Below are 25,214 nucleotides of genomic sequence, written 5' to 3'. Positions count from 1 at the left end.
TCCGCCACTTGAATTAGTAACAGGAGTCACACTCCTGAGATGCAGCGTTTCTGCACATCAGTGCTTTTCACACCACTGTGCACAAAAATCTCCCAGGGACGTTTTTAAGATGCAGATCCTGATTCAACAGGTCAGGGAGGGCCTGGGACCCTGCATTCCCAACAAGCTCCCAGGGGATGCTGACGCTTTTGGTCGAGAAATCGCACTTTGCGTGGCACACTTTCGTCCATCTGGGGACAAAAGATTCTGCAGCATGCAGAGGGGGCAGGGAGAGAGCGCACTTCAGCACTCACGTTCCTCAGTCCGCAAGGCTGAGACGGGCATTACTATAAATGAACAGGGCTTTCACTGACCTTCCCACCCCGCAGACTGAGGCGCTGCACTGCAGTGGGCCGCGTGACCAACCCTGGGCCGCCTAGGAAGGTGGTGCGTTAGCTCCACCGCAAACCCTGGGAGTTTTTCATCATACTGTCCTGAGGGACTTGCCGACACTGAACCAACTGTGCATCTGGATCTTGGCTGTGAGGTTAACAACTCATGCAAACAGTGCTAATTCCGAAGTGCTGCCACTCCTTTACACGGCACAGGATCCCTGTACACCCATGTGTCTGAAACCGTCTAGAGGCTGTCCTAACCGCAGGCGGGTAGAGGCCTCGGCGAGTTCAGATCGGGGCGGAGGACTATGGAATTATTGCAGGTAGTCGGAGGACCCACGGCTACAGACAACGGTTTTCCACGTATGTTCTATATTTTAAATGTGTGTAGAGATCATTAAGATAAATGTTTAAAAATACCCAAAGTGTGGATAAATTCAGATTAGTTATGGGACATTGTGTCTTTTCTCAATTAGTGTTTATTAAAAGGCATCATATATCACGCGGGGGCTTCACAATATTCTGACCTTAAAAAGCGGTTCTCAGCTTCCGGAACATTCACAAGAAGTGGCCTGACAGAAGGACATTCAAATCCTCCAGCATTTCAGAGAATAAGATATATATGTGTCACTATTAAATATATAAATTTAAAGAAAATAATGCTCAAATTCTAGATGGCTGAATCACTCCCTTTGTAAATCAAGAAAGAAAATGTTGGCACAGAATTTGATCTCAGATGTTTTAATAGGGGCGCTTATGCACTATGTACAGGATTCTCTGCCAAAGGTGGCCTGGTCGCTAGTGACCCGAATGACACCAAAAACCAAGGGCAGCTCAGGGGCCACTAAACAGTGACTGTCTTGGACGGCTTCACATCTTCAATCTCAGAAGACAGCCAGCGGTACGTGCGGTGACGTCGCAGCACCTCGATGGCCTTGAGCTCCAGGGGCGTGGCCTGAATACCCAGGTCTTCCAAGCCGGGCAGGTGAGGCAGGGTCATGTCTGTGATGTGAACCTGTGAGTAAACAAGACGCGCAGAGAGCACTGAAAATCGGCCAAGGACACGGAGTGCTGGCCTCGCAAACACTCCAACCCGCAAGCCGGCCTGAGTCCCGCTGCTGAGACTTCACTGGTTTCAGAGGCTACGGGGCAGGGGCTGATGCCCGGGACCACCCAAAGCAGACCACAGAAAAGGGCTTGTGGAGGGAAACGCGAGTGTCAGCTCAAGGTCTATCCGCGAGTACAAAACACAGGCTCCGGTGAGGGTTACACAGCAGTCGGTCTGGGCTGGAGCAGACAGGTCGTCACATCTGTGAGGCTCAGTAAAGAAACAGGAGCTGAGGGCTTCCCTGGTGGCGCAGTGGTTGAGAGTCTGCCTGCCAATGCAGGGGACACGGGTTCGAGCCCTGGTCTGGGAAGATCCCACATGCCGCGGAGCAACTGGGCCCGTGAGCCACAACTACTGAGCCTGCGCGTCTGGAGCCTGTGCTCTGCAACAAGAGAGGCCGCGACAGTGAGAGGCCCGCGCGTCGCGATGAAGAGTGGCCCCTGCTTGCCACAACTGGAGAAAGCCCTCGCACAGAAACGAGGATCCAACACAGCCATAAATGAATAAATAAATAAATTAATTAAAAAAAAAAAAGAAACAGGGGCTGAGGCAAAACCAGCCCATCCCGAGGATCCCCTGGGCCTGTTCTCCGAGCACAGCTTTCTGCCTCGGTTTTGCTGAATCAAGATTATTCAGCGACAATCCATGAACCTTTGTCTCCAGCTCTACTTAACCTGGCTGACTAATGCTGACGATAGATCTAAAAATCCAAACCCACCTTGTTTGGAGGGAAGGAGGGTGAGCCCTGAGCTTCCAAAGACCCCGGCTCGTCCGCAAGCAGACGAAGAGGCTCGGGCTACACCCGGAGCAGCAAGCAGCCCATCCTCCCACCTGAGCATGCCTGCCATCCTTCCACCGAACAGCTGTCGCGCCGTCTCCCCAGGTCAAATCCAAAACCCAGCAGCCTGCTGCCCCAACACTTCCTCAGTGACAAATGTAAGAGGCGCATCCGTCAGACACGCTGAAGCGTCCCGGCCATCAGTTCTCCCGCCCGATCTTTCCTGAACATAGAAAGGACACCTTGGGATAACAGTTGCCTGTTTACATCTGTTCCCCAAGGACTATGTTTCCATCTTGTTAACATTTTAGCTTTTAAGTAACATTCAGAGGACACTCTGGCTGCTGCTTGTTGGTAAAAGGCCACTAGGTTTTCAAAGGTAGAGACGGCAGAGTGTGTGTATTTTATTTTGTATCCTCCCTAGAAACACTTCTACACAAACACTTCTACACGCAGTGGGCAAACGATCAGCGAGGGGGACCAGCCTGGAGACAGCGGGATGGGAGGGGAGCAGGGCACCGCAGGGGACGAGAGGCAGCGGGGGCCGCTCCAGAGGCCAAGGAAGGGATGAGCTACCCTCCTGGATCAGAGTGTGTACAGCGGAGACGACTATTTCCTCTACCCTTCTGGAAGCGGAAAAGTTTCAATGCTATTATGAACATTTTCATAATAAAAAGCGGAATAAAAAGGTAGGAAGAGGGAGGTGAGATCTAGCATACAGCTGGTTTCCCATCAATACCTGCTGACGGGCCAGACCTGTGCTGTCCAATACAAATTGAATAAAACTCAAATCTTATTTCTGCAGTCACACTAGCCGTATTTCAGGCGTTCCACAGTCACTGTTGCTCGTGGCTACTTTCTGAACACTAGAGATGACAGAACATTTCCATCGCAGCAGGAAGGATGGGACAGTACTGTTTAGGCAGGTAAGGAAAGGAAGAAATCATGGAGGATTTCCAGATTTTTGGCTTGAGCAACAGAGAGAACGGTGATATCACTAACCGAGCTGAGAGGGGCTAGGCGAGAAGCGGGCTTGCCATTGCACTCTCGGACGAGCCGTGTTTCGGATAACTATCACACAGCTAAACAGATGTGAGGCCTGCAGCTGGGTGGGCAGGGAGGCCATGCAGGGCTGGAACTGAAGCCGCTGCCAGGAGCTCACAGACAGCGGCCGGAGCCCGGGGCGAGATGAGGGTCGCTCAGAGAAAGAGCAAGGACAGGAAAGGGCTGGGGACAGAGCCCTTGGTCCCCACCGTCAGAGACCAGGGACAGAGGGTGAACCAGGGAGACCGAGTGAGCACGAGAAGCACGAGAATGTGGAGAGCCCAGGTGGAAACCGGGGTTTCAAGAGGACAGGAGGGGCGCCTCTGCCCAATGCGGCTCACAGATGGGGTGAGCGCAGGTCAGAGTGCTGACCGCTGGAGTTGGCGGCACAGTGGCCCCAGGTGACCGGGAACAGAGCCGGGTTCGGGGAGACACGGAAATAAAAGCCAGGAGTGGGGTAAAGCAAGAAGGAGGTAAGAAGCTGTCAACCACAGGTAGAGACAGCCCTTCTGAGGAGTCTGGTGCACGCGGACACAGACACACAGGGCAGTGGCCAGACGCGACGGGCCCAGGGAGGGACTTCGGCCTTAAAAAAACACAGGGCTAGTGTTAAGGCATGTCTGTCTGTACGTGGATGGAGAGGATCCAGCTGAAGAAGGAAAACTGAAAATGCCAAAGATAGGACCCCGGAGAGGCTGGGCGTGGGCGCATTTTGTGCACGAGGGAGGGGCTGACCTCAGACACGAGGCCGGCAGACAAGCACGTGGAGATAAGCCAGGCGAGCCCGTGAGCAAGCCCGGCGCTCACTCACCCATCTCCGCGGCTCTCTGCCCGGCATCCGCCCGGGCAAGTGTTCATCACCCTCATACTCACCCGCTCCACTTTATCCCTCGTGGTCCAGGGCTCAAACGGACTCAGTTCAAAGAGTCGACCTAGCCATCTGGAAAGAGGAATGAACAAGGCACACGGGCTGAGCGTCTCTGCTCGACGTTCAAGCCAAGCAAGCAAGGGGGGCTGCCGGGGAACCAGGAAGTCCCTGCAGGGTTTAAAGAAACTAACAAACATCCGAACCTCCTGGCCCCAGTGCCTGGGAGGTCACCTCGCCTTTCAGGCCAACAGCCTGACCACCTCACTCTGGCTCTCCTAGGCTCCCACCAAAGGGACGGTGAATCGGAAAAACCAACATACAGTACAGCTGCCTCACCAACAAGACAAACAAAAGAGATCCAACGTTCAGTGACATCTGTCACATTCAGTCAAAGTTAAGCCCCAGACGTTCAAACAGGCTTCTGTCAAGGACACAGGGCAAGCCAGGCGGTATGCAAGATAGAAAGCGTGAGCCTTAAAAGTAGGGGCCCCGAGAGAAGCAAAAAATCCAAAAGTAAGGAGGTGTCTAAGATCTACGGTTCAAATCAGGAAGCCAAGAGAAAACCCGGACAAGAGGGGCCACCTGCCTCCTCAGCACCATCTCTTCACCCTACTGAAACCCGGGGGTCTCCTTATCTGCCACCTGAGCTCCTGTCTCACGTGTCTCCAGGACAGGGAGGCCCCCTAGGAATTCCTCGGGGCCCCCGCAGATGACTGGAGGCGGAGCTGCGAGCGTGTGCTTTGAGCAGCGACCATCCCTATGGCCAGGCCAGCTCTGCTTTTATCTGGTTGTCCTAACAGGCCTTTAGGTCAGAAGTCATCAAACCCAGGGTTCCGCAGCTTCTTAAAAACCTGAAAAACATCATTCCAAAGGGAGGTATAAAAAAATGAAAAAGGAAGCTGAAGATTGGTCAGAATTTCTCCAGGAACATAGCAAGCCTCAGATTCCAGCCAACCTGTTCCAATGGCAAAAAAAGGACACTTTACTGGCTTAAAAAAAACAAAACAAAACAAAACAAAAAACACCGCTTACAATCCTCCAACTCTGCTCTGGTTCTACGCTAACAGATCACCTCCAGTCTGTATTTTCGGGTTCTCGGGGGCCACGCCATGGGCATACGCCAGCTCCAGGATAAGCCTCAACTGTAGGCACAACCGCGAGAGCAGCTCCCTGCAAACTGGCTGATACCCCTCCACTGCCCCGAGGCCCCCGCCACAAATGACCTCACCAGTAGCTCCAGTGGATGCCCTTTTGTCTGTATCTTACCTGACTTTTCTACAGCATTTCATTCCATAAACATTAACAAAAGGCCTACTGTGTGCCTAACACTGTTCTAGGTGCTGAAGACACAGATGTGAACAAAATAGCAAAGCTCCTCTCCTTAAAAGTCATTCCCTCCTTAAAGCACCCCCTTTCCTTTGGTACCCAGGAGGCCACTCTCTCCAGTTTTCACTTAAGCATCTGATGACTCTCTTCTAGCTTCCCTGATAAACTCCTCTTGCTCCGCTGGTCCTTTAAATGGAGATACTCCTCAGCCCTGCTCTTCCACTCGGTCTCCACTCTGCCCCACTCACCTCGGAGCCACTGGGAGTGTTAAATGAGATGAAGAAGGCAGCCTGAAAGATGGAACACTCCCAATAAATATTACCATCACACTGCCTTCTAACTGTCTATCTCTCTGATACTTCTGTTAGGTCAGAAGCTTTTTTGAGGGTTTACTGTAACATCCTGAGTGCCTGGTACATTGCCTAAGACACAGTTGGCAACAAGAAATGTTTGTTGAATGACTGAATGACCAAACGAATGAAGAAGTGAGCTGCTGTGTTGCTTCATCAGTCAATCTCTGGCAAACTGGATGTGAAAGTCTCCCTGACCAGGACCTCAGTGTGTGATCATTCCAAGATGCTAAACCTACAGAGGGGAGAAGTGAAGCAAGAAGCAGGAAAAGCAAATAAGGCAACTGCAGGAAGCGGCTGAATTGACCTGGCTCCTTTCCCCAACCCCGGGATCAGATTGCCTTAATGAAGGAGGGCCCCTTTCCCCCTCCTGGGTGAGTGGATGAAACAGAGGGAAACTTGATTCCTCCTTCACATGACCTGCCAAGCAAGACGCTGCCAATTAAACCCAGTGGCTTCTAACAGGAGAATCTGAAGACCTGCAGATTCAACCTTCCAACACAGTGTTTTTCTTACCCACAAATCAACATTCCCTTTCTTAGACTCCTCTGGCTCTTTCCTAGATGAATGTCAAGATATCAGAAGCACCTCCTGGTTAGAGATTCCCAGATTTCACCGCAACGGACGTACTCCCTCTAACCCCTGGGCGGGAGCATTACAAACGAAGTCTCTAGTTAGCTCTTCTCTAGAAGGCACAAAAAGCAGCGCTTTACTTACTGATATGCAAAATGTGGCAAAGGGTAGGCCAGGAAGGGTCTGTGAGCCACGGCAAAGATGTACTGCACCAGGTCAAAGAGGATGTACCGACTGGGCCTACAAACAGAAAATTCACAGTTCTTCAGATTATTTGCTCCTCACAAACTTTCGTTCTTAATTTTACAAAATAACATCTTTCTTATGAAAAAGGAAACACATATGCTTTATAGGAAATACAGATTAGCACAAAGAAAAACCACCCACCAAAGATGAAGTTAATAAACTTAATATATAATAATAAACTTAACTTCTCATCCCCTTATATTTTAAAATTTAATTTAATTAATTAATTTTAAAATTTCATTTATTTATTTATTTTTACTTATTTATTTTTTGGCTGCATTAGGTCTTCGTTGCTGCGTATGGTCTTTCTCTAGTTGCAGCGAGTGGGGGCTACTCTTCATTGCAGTGCGCGGGCTTCTCATTGCGGTGGCTTCTCTTGTTGCAGAGCATGGGCTCTAGGTGCAGTCTTCAGTAGCTGTGGCACACGGGCTTAGTTGTTCTGCGTCATGTGGGATCTTCCTGGACCAGTGATCGAACCCGTGTCCCCTGCATTGGCAGGCGGATTCCTAACCACTGCGCCACCAGGGAAGTCCCTCATCCCCTTATACATTTTTTGCTTTTATAAATATAAGATCACACAGGTCATCGTATTCTGTAATGTCTTTTTCATTTAACATTAAATCCCAATCATCTTTCTGTGTCACTAAATATTCTAGTGCATGCTTAATGGTTGCCCATATTGTATTGCAGGTAATCATAATTATTTTATCACCAATTCTCAGGTTTTGGATATTTAAGCTACTAAAAATATTTTTCTTTTATAAAATAATGTTTTAATGAACATTCTTGTTGTAAATATTTCTACATATCCATAATTATGTAGCTGTAATATACTCCAGAAGTAGAACTAGCTCAAAGTATATTTTGAAATTTTAAGGCTTTTATCAAAGCCTTAAGGCTTTTATCAAACCTCTTCCAAAGAGGTTATATCAACTTAATAGAAAATGCTAGTAGTCCCCTCACCAAAAATGAGTTTAGTCATAAAAAAATGAGCAAACAAAGTTTTGTCCATCTGCCAGGTAGAAAAAGGTACCTCAACATTTTAATTAGCATTACTTTAATATTAGAGATTAATTTTTTTCTTCATATATTTTTGGCCATTTACATTTATTGCTTTTCCCTCTTTCCTCCTGGAGTCTCTTTCTATAAGAATGGTTTGTAAAAATTTTTATATTTAAATGATATAGTTGGAAATATCTTTTATTGTTTGTATTACTGCCTTTTAATGTTTAATTGTCTTGTGGCATACAGAAGTTTAAACAGTTCATTTAATCAAAACTACTGACTTCTTTTACTTCACTATTTGGTTTTATATTTAGAAAATCCCTCTATAGTCACTAGTGACATAAATAAATGTCCACATATTTATTCTAATGCTTTGTTTTTTTACCCATAAAATAAGTCATCCTGCCATGTATTTTTGTATTGATATAGGATAAAGATGTATCAGCATTTACTGAAAAATCTACCCTTTCCCCATATTTTGAAATATCACCCTTATCACACTCTATTCTTACATATATTTGAGACTGTTTCTGGACTTCCCGTTCTATTCCACTGATCTGAATAGTTCTGTACCAGTATAACCTAGCTTTAATAACTATTATTGCTTATAATACACTTTAATATCTCTTCACCCATTTCCTAATCTCTTTGTCTTAGAAAGCCTGTGACAGCTGAGAGCTGAATTAAGGCAATTCAGTGAGAACCTCATCATTCTGACATTTTCACCAAAAAAAAACCACCCCAAAACAAAAAGAAACAAAAAAGAAGAAGAAAATGTCAGCTAGGGGAACTACCAGACAAAGCCCTCAAATAGCTTCCTTCAAGTTCCAGAAATCACTGCATATAATACATGCTATGCCAAAGAACAACTGCAATCTTCATGATGACAAGCAATACTGGTATCTTGGGCAAACTAACTATGTCATACACTTGCTCTTCAGCTGTTCTAAAACCCTTTGTGTTCCATTAACTGTGACTCAAAGACTGGTCTATGTGCCCCTGCTCAGAGAAAGGTACACTGAAGGCTGTGTCCTTCCCAGCTTAGATATCATGGTTCGATACTGTAGTCATTCCTCTGCAAATAAATATCCTCAGCAAAACCTTGTCCCCAGCACCTCTCCACTATCCTAGCGCAGCAAAACCCCTTCTCTGGTTAATCCAAGTATCTGCCTTCTTTGTGCCTGAACCCCCAGCAAGACACAGTTGCAGAGAAAACAGCCCTGGGCTAACTGGCTTCCCCTTACATTTCTTTTTTTTTTTTTTTTTTAATTTTTTTTATTTTTAATTAATTAATTATTTATTTATTTATTTTTGGCTGTGTTGGGTCTTCGTTTCTATGCGAGGGCTTTCTCTAGTTGCGGCGAGCGGGGGCCACTCTTCATTGCGGTGCGCGGGCCTCTCACTGTCGTGGTCTCTCTTGCTGTGGAGCACAAGCTCCAGACGCGCAGGCTCAGTAGTTGTGGCTCACGGGCCCAGTTGCTCCGCGGCATGTGGGATCTTCCCAGACCAGGGCTCGAACCCGTGTCCCCTGCATTGGCAGGCAGATTCTCAACCACTGCGCCACCATGGAAGCCCTCCCCTTACATTTCTGATCATGAGTTTCAAGGGGAAGACTCAGCTCTGCTTTGCAGTCCTACTGTGCGCTCCCAGGAGTGCTCTTTTCCTCTTCTCTCAGGGAGTGCTTCCTATCTTCTTTTCCGTCCTCAAATTTTCCATATACCTCTCTCACCCACCCCATCCTGCCTTTTAGCTGATGATCCTGTCTTTTCATCTTTTTCTTAATGATGTCTTATGAAGTACGAAAGTTTTTAATTTCAGTGAAGTGTAATTTATCCATTCTTTTCTTTGATGGAGTATGCTTTTGATGTTGTATCTACAAAATCTTTGCCTAACCCCAGGTCTAGAAGATTTTTAAATGTTTCTTCCAAAAGTTTTATAGTTAAATCCTTACAGTTAGGCCTTGGATCTATTTTAATTTTTTGATGTATGGTGTGAAATCAGAATCTATGCTCATCTTTTTGCATATGGATAGTACCATTGTTGAAAAGATTATCATTTCCCCATTGCAATATCATGGCACCTCTGGCAAAAATCTATCGTCCATAAACATAAAGGCTGATTTCTAGACTATCAATTCTGTTTAATTGACTTCTTTGTCTATTCTTATGCCAGTACCACATTGTCTTTATAATTATAGCTTTCAAGTAAGTTTTGAAATTGGAAAGCTTAAGTGCTCCAACTTTATTTTTCTTTGTCAAAATGGTTTTGGCTATTGTGGATCTTTTGCATTTCCGTATAAATTTAGAATCAATTTGTCAATTTCTGCAAAAAAGCATGCTCAAATTTTGATAAGAATCGAGTTGAATATACAGATCAATTTGGGGAAAATTGCCATTTTAACAATATTGACTCTTCCAACCCATGAACATGAAATGTCTTTCCATTTACTTAGGTCTTCCTTCATTTTCCTCCTCAATGTTAGGTAATTTTCAGTATACAAGTCTTGTATTTCTTTTGTTAAATTTATACCTAAGTATTTTATTTTTTTGATGCTACTGTGAATAAAATTATTTTATTTTATTTTCAGATTGTTCATTTGCTAATATATGGAAATTGATCTTTACATATTGATTTTGTGCCTTGTAACCTTGCTGAACTTGTTTACTGGTTCTCAGTTTTGTGTATGTATGTGTGTATCAATAGACATTTAATGGACGATTGATAAAATGGACCAACATCATGTAATTAATAACTATGAAAAAACTACGAGCAAAATTAAAGTCATGCCTCTGCCTTAGCCTCAGGGAAATAAACAAAGTTTTCCCCTGGGGCTGAAGAGAAGTGTGGATACACGTTTACAATTTCGCAAGGAAAAATGCCTACACTTCCCTGTGTATCTTACTTTTCCCATCACTGTGTCAGATAAGTATGACCTACTGCCGCCTGGCAAAGAGGTTGGACTGGCTGGGCAAAGGTAAAGAGGAAAATGGCTAACTCATCCCAGAGCCATCTCCACTGAGCAGTAAGCAAAGTCTATAAAACCATTTCCACTCATCTATTCCTTGGAATCCTGGTCTAAATATCTCTTGACTAGAATCTGGTATCTTTTGAGCCTAGTGTTTTACGGAAACCGTGCTGAACACACTTTTTTTGTAAATAATTTTCCTAGAGTATATAACTGATTACACACTAATGTACTGAATTGGGAACTCAGGGAGACATACATCTTCCAACAGCTGGTTGACATGGAAACACAATACAGAGCTTTTTGCACTGAAAAAAAACTTTACTAAACTAAATCTACAGTGATAGTGAAACGTGACAATATATGAATCCATAATGCTGGGAAAATATACCATGTCTCCTGGCTTGGAGAGAAGAAAATGTCTTTTCTCAAGAAGCAAGTAGGATTCTGGGCCAATTATTAGGTGAATTTGGTACTTTTCCACTGGGCAGATTGAGTCTTAGTGTTTTGTTTTGTTTTTTTAATTTATTTTATTTTTATTTATTTATTTTTGGCTGCGTTCGGTCTTCGTTGCTGTGCGCGGGCTTTTCTCTAGTTGCAGCGAGCGGGGGCTACTCTTCGTTGCTGTGTGAGGGCTTCTCATTGTGGTGGCTTCTCTTGTTGCGGAGCACGGGCTCTAGGCGCGCGGGCTTCAGTAGCTGTGGCTCAGGGGCTCTAGAGCGCAGGCTCAGTAGTTGTGGCACATGGGCTTTATTGCTCCGCGGCATGTGGGATCTTCCCAGACTAGGGCTCGAACCCGTGTCCCCTGCACTGGCAGGCGGATTCTTAACCACTGCGCCGCCAAGGAAGCCCAGGTCTTAGTGTTTTAGTTTTAATTAATTCAGTAAAAAGGTCCTAAACCTAGCTGTGACATGATTGAATAATTTCAGGTAAGTCACATAGCTTAACTGTGCCCCATTTTTCCCGAGAGCAAATTTCAACAAGGAGAGCATATAACAAATGATCAGTCTTGCAAAGCCCTAAAAACTGTACCCTAAGCCAGCCATTTCCAACCTTTTGGGGCATAGTGATAATCTAGCAAAATTAATTTGATTTTGCAACTGTACTTACTCCCTAAAAGTGTTTTGTTTGATTATCCTTTGATATATTAAAAACATCACCGGAGTAGCACAATACCATCCTTGGGGGTCACTGGACTATGGCTACATAATAGTCTAGGGCAGGGGTTCTCAGACTTTGGTGACAGAAGAATCATTTACTCAAGCAGATTCCTAGGTTCCCTCAATTCTGACTTAATATAAGCATTCAGGAGCTTCTGATAATGATGGCCTTTGGATGGTTCTTTGAGATATACTGGCCTCAGGGCCAAGACAGTAAGGTTTCTGGAATAAATATCATCCAAGAAAGACACTGAAAAATGCAACCAACAGACCTGTGAGCGACATGTTTAGAAATTATTGTTGTCGTAAATCACGGTTCTTTCATTTTAACAGGCCGCACTATTTTAAAGTCAAACTCCAGCCACCTACCCAACAAAGGCAAAAGTTTTCCCTCTGGCATCTGGATCCTTAATTGCATTAACAATTCCTCTGGCGACATCCACAATCTACAAGAAATTATAACACATGTCTAAGTAACTGCTGAAAGAGAGAGAAACAGAGAGAGATGGGGGAGAGGAAGGAAGAAAGGGAGGAGGGGAGGGAGGAAGGAAGCAAAGCACGCCACATGGATCACAGCAACAACCGAATGATAAGATTAAGATGACGTCATTGTCTGTTTTCCGAACGCTCCTAAAAGAACCCACATCTCAAGAGCTCAAATAACCTCCACATGGGCGGGTCACCTGAATACCTTCTCCAGTCGGAGCACGTTAGCTTCCGGGGCATTCAGGCCTCTCCCGCTGCCTCCAACCTCACCCCCTCCTCCTCCTCCTCTCGCTGTCACTGTGCTATCACAAACCATTAGTCCAAACCACACGGAACTGCCAATATTCTACCATTTTGACTTTTAAAAATAATAATAATCTTACATGATTTCAGACCCCGTGGTTTTCACTAGGGGTGATTTTGGCCCCCAAGGGACATTGGCAAATGCCTGGAGGCCGTTTTAGTTGACACAGCTTGGGGGGTGCTACTGCCACCTGGTGGCTGGAGGCCAGGAATGCGGCCACACATTCCACAGCAGCCGCCATGGCAAAGCGTTACCGGCCCAGGAAGTCCACAGTGCCCCAGCTGAGAGACCCTGGTTCAACACAACGTGGACTCCAACATGCTCTCTCACCTCTGGGCCCCTGTACACATGACTCCCTCTGCATGTGAATCATCTTTAGGGTCTCACCTAAGATGTCATTTCCTTGGAGGCCTTCCCTGACCCTCAAGTCTGGAGTAGGTGTCCTCTGACATATTTAGGTAAAACCCTCTCCTGTCATAGCACTTATCACGCTGCATGACAATTGTTTTGCTGACCTGCCTCTGACCATCTTGAGGACAGCAACGTGTGTCTGTGTCGTTAGCATCTCAATATTCCCAGTGACGTGCGGTGTGCCTAGCACATTAAGGGCTCAATACAGTTTTCTTAAATGAATGAACAAGTGAAGACAGAGAATACATGTACCTCTTAGGTAAACTGAGGGCAACCAGTCAAAGCAAGCTGACAAATATGAAAATGATGTCATTACAGGATTAGGATAAAACCGGAAAACTGATCACCTGACTCTTGAATTCAGAGAAAGCTCCTTTATCCAGGGTACTTACATATACTGGTTGTTTCACTGTCTTCTTGCCCAAGGAAATAAGAGGGACACCACCAAACCATCGAATACCTGGCGGAAGAAAGACAACATTCTTAGAAGGCCTAGGCTGCCTGAAGACCCACGCATCTCCAGGTGCCCCAAACTGGCATAACCATTTTGTGTAATAAAAATAATGAAATAAACGTAGCTGACTCTGAGGCAGTTAATGATCCTACAAGGGGCAGCCATTTGTTTTTCACACAACAAACATAGAAAGTAAAAGGGCCAAATACTTAGGGACACAAAGAACAAGGGAAAGCAGTCAGGTGGCTTGTCTACCTGTCTTCCACTCCGCAGTGCTAAGCGCATGGCCACTCCCAAGACTGCGCTCTACCTGCACCCTGTTCTAATCAACAGATCAGCAATACAACTAACCCAGAGAAAGATGCAGGTGAAAATAGGAATTTAGTGTATGATGAATGCAGTACCACAAATACGTAGAGAATGGAAGTATTTAATAGATGACGCTGAGATAATCATTCTACTCTTTGAAGGAAAAAAACAAAGAAGAAAGAAATGGCTCACATCTTGCCATAAGCCAAAACAAAATCCCAAGTGGCTTAAATGTAAAGGTAAAAAAAGATTTTCTTAAAAAAACTTTTTTTTTTTTTTTTTTTGGCCACGCCACGCAGCTTCTGGGATCTTAGTTCCCAGACCAGGGATTGAACCTGTGCCCCCTGCAGTGGAAGTGTGGAGTCCTCACCACTGGACCACCAGGGAAGTCCCTTAAAAAAAACTTTTAAAAGTAGAAATTATTTATAAGAGCATCCAAAAGAACAAAATACTTAGGGAAAGACTAAACCAAGTTGGTTAAAGACTTGCATACTGAAAACTACAAAACCTTGCTGAAAGAAATTTAAAAAGACACAAATGGAAAGACATTCCATGTTCATGGATTGGAAAACTTAATATTGTTAAGATGTCAATACTACCCAAAGCAGTCTACAGATTTAATGCAATCCCTATCCAAATCCCAATGGTGTTTTTTGCAGAAAGACAGGAAACTCCATTCTAAAATTCATATGGAATCTTAAGACACCCTAAATAGCCAAAACAATCTTGATAAAGAAAAGAAAAAGAGTTGGAGGTTTCACACTTCCTGATTTCAAAACTTACTACAAAGCTACAGTAATCAAAACAGTGTATAGTGATCAAAACAGTGGCATAAAGACAGACATAGACCAATGGAATGGAATAGAGAGGTATAATCATTACACATCTGGCCAAAAAATTTTTGACAAGGTGCCAGCACCATTCAAAGGAGAAATGATAGTCTTTTCAACAAATGATGCTGGGAAAACTGAATATCCATAGGCTAAAGAATGAAAGTGAATCTTAACCTCACACCATACACAAAAATTAACTCAAAATGGATCAAAGACCAAAGCATAAGAGCTAAAAGTACAAAATCCTTAGAAGAAAACACAGGGGAAAAGCTTCATGACAACGGATTTAGCAATGACTGCTTGGCTATGACACCAAAAGCATAGGCAACAAAAGTAAAAATAGATAAACTGGACTACATCAGAATTAAAAACTTCTGTGAAACAAAGGACACAATTAACAGTGTACAAATGCAACCTACAGAATGAGAGAAAATGTTTGCAAATCACATGTCTGATAGGAAGGGGGTTACTATCCAAACTGTATAAAGAACTCCTACAATTCAACAATAACAAAAAAACACCCAATTAAAATATGAGCAAAGGACATGAATAGACATTTCTCCAAATAAGACATACAAATGGACAACAAGCACATGAAAAGATGCTCAACATCACTAATCATTCGGGCAAAACCATCAGATATTACCTCATACCCATTAGGATGGCTACTATCAAAACACAGAAAATAACAAGTGTTGACGGGGATATGGAAAAATTGGAACCTTGTGCACTGCTGGTGGAAATGTAAAATGGTACAGACATTATGGAAAAACACATGGTAGTTCCAAAAATTAAAAATAGAACAATATGCTCCAGCATTTTCACTTCTGGATATATATCCCAAAGAACTGAAAGTAGGGTCTCAAAGAGATATTTGTACACCCATGTTCATAGCAGCTTTATTCAGATAAAATAATGCAAAGGTGGAAGCAACCCAAGTGTCCACTGACAGACGAATGGATAAACAAAATGTGGTCTATACATACAATGGATTATTATTCAGCTTAAAAGGAAGGAAATCCTGTCACATGCTACAACATGGATGGACCTTGAAGACATTCTACTAAGGGAAATAAGCTAGTCACAAAAAAGACAAACACTGTCTGATTCCACTTATATGAAGTACCTAGAGTAGTCAAATTCATAGACGGAAAGTAGAAAGGTGTTGCCAGGGGCTGGGGGGAGGGGGGAATGGGAAGTTGTTTGATGGATACAGAGCTTCAGTTTTGCATGATGAAAAGAGTTCTGGAGATCGTTTGCAGTACAATGTGAATACACATAACGGTACTGAACCGTACACTTAGAAATGGTTAAGACTGTGTGGTCTGCTCGGGCTGCCACAATAAAATACCACAGACTGAGTGGCTTATTTAAACAAGAGAAATTTATTTTCTCATAGCTCTGGACGCAGGAAAGTCCAAGATCAAGGTATCGGCTGATCTGGTTCCTGGTGAGAGCTCTCTTCCTGGCTTACAGACAGCCGGCTACGTCCTCACATGGCTTTTCCTCAGGGCAAACAGGGAGGGAGAGAATGATCTCTCTCTTCCTCTTCTTCTAAGGCCACTAATCCTACAGGTTAGGACCCCACTCTTATGACCTATCACATGTATCTGACAAAGTAGGATGCTACCTGTCTTTCAAAACCAACACCTAAGTGACTTGGAAAACAGACTGAAAGTGAGGCGGCACTAAGAAAACCGGGGCTTCGTAGGCCAAGTATAAATGAGGCACTGACCCCATGCCAGGTGCTGTAACATAAGCCAGCTACTCCATTAACCAGCACACCGGTCCTCAGGTGGACATCGACATGTTCATCTTAACAGATGAAGAAGCTGCTATATTCAAAGACCTGCCAGAGTCCCAGAGCTGGTTAGTCCCAGGACCCAATTCATAGTCAGGTCTCGAACTCTCAAGTCCATGCTCCTTCCAGGCATCTAAGCTGCTTCTTTTGATACAGAGTGACGAAGATCACGAGAGGGACCATGCTGACTGGGAAAAGAGAACCTTTGGGGAGAAAAAGGCAACTCGAGGAGAAAAAATACAACCTCCATCTTCCAGTCAGAGAACATAGTTTGCTTGTGATTAACTTCAACCTGGTTAACCAGCATTGCCCCTCCTACTATTAAGGAAGAAGACCTACTTGCAAAATAATTGAGGAATCTATCCTCTCTTCCAAAGATGTCCGATGGCTTTATGATGGTAGCTTCTGGAAATGTGTCTCTCACTTCTTTCTCTCCAGCAGCCTAAACAACCAAACACAACAGAGTTCTGTGGTGAGTTAACGAAGCTCCCACTCCTTCCACTATGGGGATGCTACGTGTATTTCAAGGTTGTATCTCCTCCAGGTTAAGGGAATCATATTATGCATAACACTCAGCTACAGTCACCCCCCTGCCCCGCCCTTATAGTCAGTTTTGCTTTCCACAATTTCAGTTACCCGCGGTCAACTGTGGTCCAAAAATATTAAACAGAAAATTCCAGAAATAATTCATAAGTTTTAAATTGTGTGCTGTTCTGAGCAGCGTGATGAAATCTCATGTCATCCTGTTCGGGCCTGCTGGCACGTGAATCTCATATCGTCACAAGAAGAAGGGTGAGTACAGTCAGCAGATATTGAGTGAGAGAATGGGGGACCACATTCATGACATTTTTATTATAGTCTATTGTTATAAGTGTTTACTTTATTAGTAGTTATTGTTGTTAGTCTCTTACTGTGCCTAATTCATACACGAAACTTTATCATAGGTATGTGCATATAGGAAAAAGCAAAGTATATATGGGGTTTGGTACCATCCTTGGTTTCAGGCATCCACTGGGGGATCTGGAATACATTCCTCATGGTAAGGAGGAGACAAGTCTATGCAAAATTTTTTTAAAAAAACTAACACATAAAAATGCTCCGCCTCTTATAGCTCTTTCTGGGTTTCTTCCCATATTTATTCTAAGGAAGTTTATGCGGAAGAAGAAAGCAGAAAAATCCGAGTAGACTCACTTCCTAGACAAGGTGCAGATACCAGCACCTGGTTCAGCCATCCTGCCTACCCGCGCCCGCTGGGGGTGACATCAGAGCCCCGGTGGACTTGGACCTCCGTTTCTTGAGCTTCTCAACTCCAGGGACCTCGTCTTCACCCCACTTCAGCCACTCTCAACTCGGAGGCCTCAGACCAGAACAACCCAAGCGCCCCTCCTCTGAGCCCTACACGAAGACGTGCCGCTTTCAGATGACCAGCTCCTGTGCTGCCAGCCTCTTGTTCTCTGCTCCTCTGCTGCTGAGATGTGTTCCTTCAACTTCTCGGGGACCCCAGCCCACTGGGTCTGCCTTCCTCCACACCAATCCCTCCGAACGTCCCTCGCCCCAGATTAGATTCCGTGGCCCAACTTTTCCATCACTCTCTTAGCGATACTGTAGACTACCTGTGCCCTTGTCCTTTACTCCACCCACCAGGCAACATCCCAATCCTGGAAGAACCCCACTAGCCTCCTCCTTTAAGCCATGCACTCCTGCTGCCTTCAGAGCTACAGGAAAATAAACAAGTACAAATCTTCCATTGGTAACACATGAATTCCTGTCCCCAGTTTTTAACCGGGCTTGTAACATTTCCCAGAAATAGGGTTTCCTTCTAATTAGTTTACATTTCCAGTTGACAAATTTCAAACCTTTTCTGTTCTATTCAAATTTCTCCCTTACTTTCCCCTCTTCCTTCTAGCAAATGACTCCATCTTCTACTTGAAGGAGAAAGTACAGCAGCGGAGAAAAACCACCTGGCGTTCCCAGTGCTGAAGCTACAAAGCCAGGTGCACGAAGCAACACTCTCTCCTCCTTCCGGACCAGAGTGGAGGAACTCACCTCCCGTCACTTTCTCAGGAACCTGCCCGTCACTCCCGCCCACATCTGCAGTCAGGCTCCCCTTACCTGCACCTTCCCTCCAGCATTTCAACAACGTCAAGATCGTCTACCTTAAAAGAAAAAAGAAATTCCAACTCCACACGCCCCTCCGGCCCCCTGCCCCCTCCTTCCTCTTAGTAAACCACCTGAGAACGATGCTGTGCTACTGTCCCTGCGGCCTCCGCCCCCGCCTGCCCTTCACTCACTGCTGCCTCGACACCTGCTCAAACTGCTCTTGATGAGCCCACCGAGGACCTGCGGTGTAGACCCCGGTGGACCCTGCAGCTCTGACTCACCTCTCCACTTTCCCCCCGCTTCTGTAACCTCAGACTCTCCCGGTGTCCCTCCTGCCTCTCCGGGTCCACCTTGCTCAGTCCTCTTGTTTGCTTTTGGCAGGTGCACCCTTGTCCTCGTCCCCCAGACCCCCCCGTCAGTGCTCCTCCGGGCGCTGTCCAGAGCTCTGTGCTCTTGACTCGTCCCCATGAGGCCACCTCGTCCCCTCGTGTTGCTTCAATTAACAACAAACAGTGGGGACTCCCACGTTCATATCCCCAGCCACACTCTTTCTTCGGAGCGCCAGGGTCTTAAACCCCATTCTCCACTGGGACCTGGGTGACCGACATGCACTTGAGATGCAACCCGAGTCCAAAACTGGATCATCCTCTTCATTCTCCACAAATAATACCTCTCAATTTGTGCTACACAGGGAGAGGTGTAAACACTGATGCCCGAGTTCTACCCCCAGAGCTGCTACTTCCATTGGTCTGGGTGCCCTGGGAATCAGGATTTTTCAGTCCCTTCCATGATTCTAATGGGCCACTAAGGCTGAGAACCCCGCCCCCAGCACCCGGTCCTTCTCAAGGGTTCCTCATTTTATTCACCAGGAGCACCGTCCATCCAGGGGTTTAAGCCTGAGGGCTGGGCCCCGTGGACTCCTCCCTCACCCTCACCACTGACTACCCCACCTCCGCCCCCTCCAAACAATTGCGAATGCGGATGACTCTCTGAATGCTAGGGCAGAGGCAGGCACGGGCTTCACTCTCTCACTCCCTCTCTCTCGCTCTCATACAGAGAATAGTATGTATGCTGATTTATGACTTATAGTAAGCCTTACGTTAAGTACGGTAATGATGTTGAACAGGCCTGTAAAATTTTTAAAAAGTATTAATTTTGACTTCAGGTTAAATCATTGCTACTTAAAAGTTTAACTATTGATATCATGAATTCCAGCAATAGTATGAAAACCAGCTTATCACAGAACGCTTTGAAGTCCCGAGTCAGGTGTTCTTAACCAATTCCTATTTTTTCCTTCCAGAAACTTTGATTTTGAGGTTGTTTTTGTAAAGATTCCCCAAGCTACTTTGCAACACCTAGTGCATCTGGAATTATTTTCCTCAATGGACTAGAAACTAGATGTGGGGTAAGGCCATGTGTGTTTTATTTACCCTGTATCCCCAGCGCCTACTACAACATGGAGCACATAGTAGGTGCTTAATAAATAATTTGTTCAATTAAAGAATGCAATGGAACCAAAAGCTGGAGCCAGTGTCAAGGAACTCTGTGGTCCTTATCAATCTGACCCAAAGCAGGCTCCTTATGGCAGGAACCAAATGCTGAAGGCATTCCGGGGCACCGCAATCCCTACTGAGTCCCTGATGATAAAACATTTCAGGTTACAGACCGACTCCAAACCAGGCTGGTCAATCCCTAGGCACAATCTGGACCACAGTGGGGTTTCTGGGGGTCCAAGAAACCTAACTACAATGTGAACAGCTATTTCCCCTGGCAAATACTTATCCTGTCACCCCCGGCCTTCACATCACCCCTCCAAGCATGGCATAAGACCATGACTATGCAAGGGGTCAGAGAAAGAAGGATGGTCCTTTAGCTTTGGTGGCTGACACAGGTATGACTCTTATGCAGGAATCATACTCTACCTTTTGTGTTTACTCTGTAATTCTATTATGTGCCAAGAAACTTTACACCCTGGAGGGTGGGTAATAGTACGATCTACCCATCTTTGAGGCCGCTTAGCACAGTTCCCTGCAAACAGAAGGCACTCAGCTACAACTCAGTCACACGACAATCACATTCTGGATATGGAGAATTAGAAATCCCCCTTGATTCTGGATACATCAGTGAGAAGCCTTTCTCACTTAAACTCACGTTTCCAAGGGGCTAAGAAACTCAAACTCTGTGAACCACTTCCCAAATCAACTTGTTACTTACCTTATTTCTCAGATATTTAGAAGGGCTTTTAATATCGGCATTCAGATGTGAAACGTGAATAAGTTTTTCAACTCCAGCTTCCTTGGACACTTGAGCGATTGCTTGGGGAATCTTTACAAAAACATCCTCAAAATCAAAGTTTCTGGAAGGAAAAAATAGGGAGCGGTTAAGAACACCTGACTCAGGATTTCAAAGCATACTGTGATAAGCTGGTTTTCATACTATTGCTGGAATTCATAATATCAATAGTTACATTTTTAAGTAGCAACGATTTAACCCAAAGTCAAAACTAGTATTTTAAAAAAATTTCACAGGCCTCCTCACTGCCATTACCATACATAATGTAAGGCTTACTATAAGTCATAAATTAGCATACATACTATTCTCTGTCCTCAAGGAATCCCAAGGCTGAGGCCCTTTAAAAGCATCTGGCTGCACTGATTGGGCGGGGAGGGGAGAAATGCTGGGTGCTGGAGGGGAAATCACTGTTCACCCCCAGGCCTTTGTTTCCCTCAGGGGAAAAAAAGGAAACTAAAAAAATACATCAGTGCTTGCTTCGGCAGCACATATACTAAAATTGGAACGATACAGAGACGATTAGCATGGCCCCTGCGCAAGGATGACACGCAAATTCATGAAGCGTTCCATATTTAAAAAAAAAAAAAATACATCAGTCACCAATTAGATCCAACAACATGAACTAAGTGCCTGCTCTGTACAAAGCACTGTTAGTCATCACGGGGGCTATCAAGTTGAATAAGACCCTCCAAGTCATCAAAGAACTTAAAAATATGTGATGAGGCAGACATACCTAAATAAGGCTAAGTCAAACTTTCATAAATGTGAAGAAAGAGGCGTGAACAAAGTGCTGCGGAACCACAGGATTAAAACATTATTTGTTGATAAACAACCCACACACGGGCTAAAAAGAACTGTTCAGACTGGTACTCGTGCCATCTTTGATTAACAACGTGGAGAATAGATCGAGAACGCTGTTCACGCGAGAAAACCCAGCGTTCAGCTTGTCGGTCAGTGGAACAGGAAAACCCTCCTTCCTAACCCCACCCAGCTGGTGACGACACCCACCACACTGGCACCATCCACAGTGGCTTTTTATTGCTTCTTCTTTTTTTTTTTGAATTTATTTATTTATTTTTATTTGGTTGTGCTGGGTCTTAGTTGCGGCTCGCGGGCTCCTTAGTTGTGGCACGCAAACTCTTAGTTGCGGCATGCGTGTGGGATATAGTTCCCTGACCAGGGATCGAACCTAGGCCCCCTGCATTGGGAGCGCGGAGTCTTAACCACTGCGCCACCGGGGAAGTCCCTTTATTGCTTCTTATACTAGACTTACCGCCAACTGAACCCCCGGCTGGGGGAGGAGAGGGGTTAGGTGGGGGGGGTGGTCACTGGCTGTGGGAAGGTTGTTCAGTCAATACTCATTGATGAACTAATGAAAAACGTCACAACTACAATCCCTGGCACGTCACATGCCCAACAAATGCCTACTGAACCCGAAGCCAGCTTTGCCAAGGGGAAAACGAGGGTCAAAGACTCACTTGGTTTCCCATTCTCGCCCGACGAGGTTGATGACCACGTTGCTGTGCTCCACGGCTCTTCGGATCGAGTCCTTATCTCTCCCGCTCCATTCCTGTAACAGCAGGAGCCAGTCACGTGAAAACATCGGGGGCGCACCCTGGCACAAAACACGCCTGTAGCTCCCCCCATCAGCAAGATTCACAGCGGGCCAGCTGTTGTCATCACGAGACGGTGCCACTTCACACCGGCTCCGCTGGCTACAACAGACACGCTGCTGATTCTCTGGCTCTTCTGGAAACAAAGAGGTCGAAGCACATTTTATTCAGGTAAGAGCGGGGGACAGAACTAGAGAAGACACTATTCATTTTTACGGGGCAGAGCAATTTTTTGTCCTCCCAACTGCCCCGCAGAAGCCTGTAAAGGAATCTAGTAATCGAGTCTCTCTTCCTGAAGGAAATACAGCCAAAGACCCGAGGATCATGTGGGAGGTAAACTGACTTTCCCTTGTTAGTACCAACCAGTTAGACGGAAGACAGGAGGGGTGTCTCTCAAAGGCTAACGTTAAATTGGGAATACTCATGACTATTTTCTTATTTCTTTTTAACTCTTTACTCTTTATAATCCCAGATCTGGTCATTTCTGCTTTAAAGACATGAAAACAGCACTCAGAGAGAAGTGACCTGCCTATCAGTTCAGGGCGAGCCGATGGCAGACTTCGGTGGAGACCTGCACTTGTGAGCAGTCGTTTAGGACTTAAGTCAGATCGATGTGTCTTGTCCAAAATAGTGACAAGGGACTAAAGACCCCCGGACAAAGGTAGAGCATTTTCTATGTTAAAATGAAAATAAAATTTTAAAGCATTTTGAAGGAAGATAATAAGTAGTATGGATTTCTTAGTTGTATCTGTGAGTGAGGGGGGTGGGAGGGAGAGTGAGAAAAGAGGGGAGAACGGAAGAGAAGTGGGGGGCGGGGGGAGAAGGAGAGACAGCGAGCGATAGAATGCCTGCGTAATTTAGAAAAGAGAGAGAGGGCTACGGGAATCAGATTCAAGAGCAAGAAGATGAAGCCCTCGGCAGGCAGCACTGGTTACAACTGACTGTGGAGAATGCAGTACAAGAGACAGAATGCAAATTCCGCTTTGTCATTTACTACCAGTGTACAAATGCTCTCTCCAAACTCCATGCAAAACTTGAAAATACAACCTACCCCACGGGGTTGCTATGATGAGTAAGTGAAATATACAGAAAATCTGCAGCACAGTGAGAAAAACACTCAACAAAAAAATCGCTCTACACATAATGAGCTGAACACGGCCCTTTCAGAGAAGATGACACGGGTGGGAAAGGATGAACCCAAGAAGATTCAGAGGGGAAGAGCTTGCGGATTAACTGCATGAATGGCCCAAGAGGGAGGCCCGGAGAGGAGCAGTCAAAAGGAAACCAAATTCCCAGGGATAAGCCCCAGGGGCACGACCAGGTTGGTGAACCAAACGGCTGTTCAGGCAGCAGTTTCCAACAGAGACTAAAGTGGGGAAATCCGCACCCCGCACCCAATGTGGTCCATCCTTCTCAAAAATAAACAACAACAATATAGTGAGGCGTCCCCCCGTTACAACTTTCCTGGGCTTCCCCTTTCATAAACATGACCATATTCAAAGTTACGCACTTCGTGTCTGTGTTCCCTGTTAAGACTGAGTTCCCTGTGGTCTTGTTCAACAAGACACACTCAGAGCTTAGCTCAACGCCAGGAACGGAGCAGACACAGTAAACACCCGTGAAGCATGGAATACATGTCATTCAGCTTAATTCCAATGACTCCACATTTGCAAGCCGGTAAAAGTTTTCATCCATTACTTGTGAAATACCTCAATTTTGAGGATCGACAAGGTGACTGATAATCTTCAGTCACAAAGAACTAGGAAAAGGCTAAGCTCCTCTAACTGCAATAGCAAGCAGATATTTGAGAATAAGACTCTGGAAAAGAAAAACACTTTAGAAATAAGAAATTTCCAATATAAATATTATATTTAGCTTGTGAACCTTCAGTAAAGGATAAATGAAAATGCCATTAAAAATAAGTCAAAATTTAATGAGGTCACAAATAATCTGTGTGAATAAAATAGATACTAAGGATGTTTAACAAACATTTTTTAAAAGAGGAAGGTGTGTCAGTGGAAGAGCTCAGGCCCAGGCAGGATGATGAAAGTAAGAAAAGTTAGCTACAAGAACAGCTGACCCAAGCACCCAGGCCCGGAGTGTTTCTCCATAGGAAACTGCAGGCACTGGGACAACATCATTCTCTGTGAAAAGGAATGTCCTGTGCACTGTAGGATACTCAGCAGCCCTGGCCCCTGCCTAATAAACCGGTATGGTCTCCGGTCACTGTGACAACCAAAAGGGCCCACACATTTCTCATCACTCCCTTGAAGGTTCTCCCCACACAATTCCCCCTACCCCGCTGGCAACTAACTATTGGCCTAAAGGAAGAACCTGCAGATTGAAGAATAACAACAGTGAATGCTCAGGGAGAACTGTTGGAAGTCAAGTCTATCCAAGCCAACCAAGTTATAAAACACCCTATTTGTGATTTTCTCTGTCTATCGAAGCACTGTCCAAGAGAAATATAACACGAGGCACATATGTAATTCTAAATTTTCTCTTAGCCACTTTTAAAAGAATAAAAAGAAACAGGTGAAATTCATTTTAATAATATTCTATTTGACCCAATTTATCCAAAATACTATTTCAATATGTAATAAATGTAAAAAATCATTAACAATATATTGAATATTATCTTCTTCAAACAAAGTTTTTGAAATCTGATGTGTAATTCACACTTACAGCACACCTCAATCCACACCAGCCATATTTCAAGGGCTCAAGAGCCACACGTGGCTGATGGCTACTGGCCAGCATAGGCTTAGAGTAGAGGCTGGCAAACTATGGCCCACAGGCAAATTGAGCCTGCAA

General features: G+C 45.1%; 1 protein-coding gene and 1 non-coding gene across 2 annotated transcripts in view; one reads left to right on the top strand and one right to left on the bottom strand.

Annotated features, from left to right (window-relative positions):
* Window positions 1-1,099: 1,099 nt before the first annotated feature.
* The window catches only part of NDUFA9 (NADH:ubiquinone oxidoreductase subunit A9), a 28,625-nt gene continuing 4,510 nt past the window's right edge, over window positions 1,100-25,214 (bottom strand). The window contains exons 4-11 of the mRNA XM_059935144.1: window positions 22,266-22,357; window positions 20,710-20,851; window positions 16,735-16,837; window positions 13,391-13,458; window positions 12,167-12,243; window positions 6,566-6,661; window positions 4,178-4,244; window positions 1,100-1,389 (exon numbers count right to left, since the gene is read on the bottom strand). Coding sequence (XP_059791127.1) covers window positions 1,219-1,389; window positions 4,178-4,244; window positions 6,566-6,661; window positions 12,167-12,243; window positions 13,391-13,458; window positions 16,735-16,837; window positions 20,710-20,851; window positions 22,266-22,357 — 816 coding nt within the window. The 3' untranslated portion in view covers window positions 1,100-1,218. The remainder of the gene's footprint in view (window positions 1,390-4,177; window positions 4,245-6,565; window positions 6,662-12,166; window positions 12,244-13,390; window positions 13,459-16,734; window positions 16,838-20,709; window positions 20,852-22,265; window positions 22,358-25,214) is intronic.
* LOC132373879 (U6 spliceosomal RNA) lies at window positions 21,257-21,363 on the top strand. Its single transcript, XR_009505535.1, has one exon. It is a non-coding gene; the product is annotated as a U6 spliceosomal RNA (small nuclear RNA).

Source organism: Balaenoptera ricei, chromosome 10 (genome assembly GCF_028023285.1).
Source record: "Balaenoptera ricei isolate mBalRic1 chromosome 10, mBalRic1.hap2, whole genome shotgun sequence".
NCBI lineage: Eukaryota > Metazoa > Chordata > Mammalia > Artiodactyla > Balaenopteridae > Balaenoptera > Balaenoptera ricei.
The sequence above is the reverse complement of the archived record's forward strand: the minus strand, read 5'-3'. Positions and strand labels throughout refer to the sequence as shown.